At 49.9% G+C, this 2106-nt stretch overlaps 1 protein-coding gene across 1 annotated transcript; it reads right to left on the reverse strand.

The window, feature by feature from the left end:
• Positions 1-896: 896 nt before the first annotated feature.
• On the reverse strand, positions 897-1751 carry LOC129146520 (popy class I histocompatibility antigen, alpha chain E-like; the record flags this gene model as incomplete). The annotated part of the gene is made up of 3 exons (XM_054699163.1): positions 1442-1751; positions 1208-1327; positions 897-929 (listed from the first exon to the last, which is right to left on the reverse strand). Coding segments are annotated over exons 1-3 (412 nt in total), but the record flags the coding sequence as incomplete, so codon positions are not given.
• Positions 1752-2106: the final 355 nt, after the last annotated feature.

The following is a 2106-nucleotide window of genomic DNA, read 5'->3' on the forward strand; positions in this document are numbered from 1 at the left end:
TATATATTTCTCTTTTCCTTTTGACTTAACCCTCTTCCATCCATGTTGCTGCAGTGGCATGAGTTATGTTTTCTGACCGTGGATACTGTTTCATTATACAAGTACATATATTACCTGTACATGCACATATATGTATACATGTAATCCCAGCTTCTACTTGATTTGTCACCTGTCTGGGGCATTCAGGTGGTGTCCATAGCTTGGCTACTGTAAATAGTGCTGCAGTGGTGACGGGAGTGCAGGGTCCATTCACAGGAGAGTATTTATCCTCTGTGAGTAGATCCTCAGTGTAGAATTGTTGGGTCCAAGGGCAGAACCATATTTACTTTTTTAAGAAACCTCAATACTGTTTCCATAAGGGCTGGCTCAGTCTATATCCAAAAACACTGTAGGACTGTCCCCTTTTTTCCATATGCTTGCCAGCACTTGTTTCTGGTCTTTGGATGTGGGCCATTCTCGCAGGTGTAAAGTAGTTTAAACCAAGGATCATAAAGCCACAAAATGTGGGAAAAAGAAATCCTGTAACACTCAGACGAACACAGGGCTGTCTCACACCATGAAAGAAAGTAATCATGAAGAAATTCACATGAATTACTTAAGTATTAACAACATCAATAGTCTACTACATTCTCAAGATGTCCTCCTGAAAGCATCCCCATCACCTAGTCCCAGCCTCTCTGCCTCAACCCCCAGCAACCACTGCAGTCCTTGAGGGTCTCATCTTTAGGGGCTGACATACACTTCAGAGTCCTGCAGACTATGCCTGCCTGGGGAGAACACAACAAAACTTGGTCGGAGATGAGACCACAGGAGGAACTGATGAGGGTGTCTCCCCCATGGGCTCCATCAACACTGTCACCAGGGGCTCAGGGATCCAACTGCTGATTCACACTTACCTGGATCTTGAGTATAGCTTCCTCCTTGTCCACCTGTGGAATGAAACATCATGTGAGACCAGGGAGCAGCCAGGTCAGAAGTCCTAAAGGAATTTTCTAATCCTGCAGAACAGGGAAGTTTCCAGAACTATGACTAAAGACCCAGGTCAGGACTGTGAAAAATGAAGAAAGGAGGTGAGGGGTGACTGGACCAAATGCCCTCTGGGCAACACACATGTGTATGGATGGTACTTCCCATTAACCAGGCAGGGCAAGTTCTCCCTGGGACATGGAAGCCCCCAGTGGACAAAATCCCCCACTCCCTTCCCTACCTGAGCACTTCTTCCTCCACATCACAGCAGCAGCGACCGCAGCTCCGGTGAGCACAGTTCCAAGGAGAACCAGGCCAGTAATGATTTTCCCGGTGGGGACAGAGGCCTGAGGAGGGGGCACTGGAAGGGAAGGGAAGGTGAGACTCTGAGTCCCAGGCCTCATCCTGAACCTCTGAATAGCTCCAGAAGGGCTCCTGATCCCCCAGGAGGCTTGTGTCCATGTCTCTTCCTTACCCCATCTCACAACTTGGGGGTCCACCAACCCCTCATGCTGCACGTGGCACGTGTATCTCTGCTCCTCTCCAGAAGGCACCACCACAGCTGCCCACTTCTGGAAGGTTCCATCCCCCCCAGGCCTGGTCTCCACCAGCTCCGTGTTCTGGGTCAGGTTTTCCCCATCTCGCTGCCAGGTCAGGGTGATGTCCGCAGGGTAGAAGCCCAGGGCCCAGCACCTCAGGGTGACCTCATGGTCAGAGGTGAGGTGGAGGGTCATCTGTGTCTTTGGGGGATCTGGGGAGAAGGGTAAAAATACTCACACTTTGGGTTTTTCTTTCCTGGACACTGAAGCAGCTTCACTGACCATCCTCAGAATGGACATGACAATGGGTTTGGAGGGAGGAAGCACAAAATCCAGAAATCAGCCTAGTCTGGAGAATCTGGGATAATCAGGTGAGAGCCCAGGGTAGGAGGATGCAGGTTTCTAAGGAGAACACAGACTTTTGCTCCTGACCAGTGTGGAGGGTGAATGACACAGAAAGGCAGGAGTCAGATCCAGAAATGTTCTCAGACCAAAAACAAGGCCTTGAAAGAAACACTCATGTTTCCCAGGATGGCTGCCGGGTCAAAGGATCCAATGAAGATTTCAGGATGGCCTCCCCTCCCTCAGGAGAGACTGGATC

This window comes from Talpa occidentalis, unplaced genomic scaffold, assembly GCF_014898055.3.
Source record: "Talpa occidentalis isolate TD23 unplaced genomic scaffold, MPIMG_talOcc4v2.1 talOcc4.2949, whole genome shotgun sequence".
NCBI classification, from domain to species: Eukaryota; Metazoa; Chordata; class Mammalia; order Eulipotyphla; family Talpidae; genus Talpa; species Talpa occidentalis.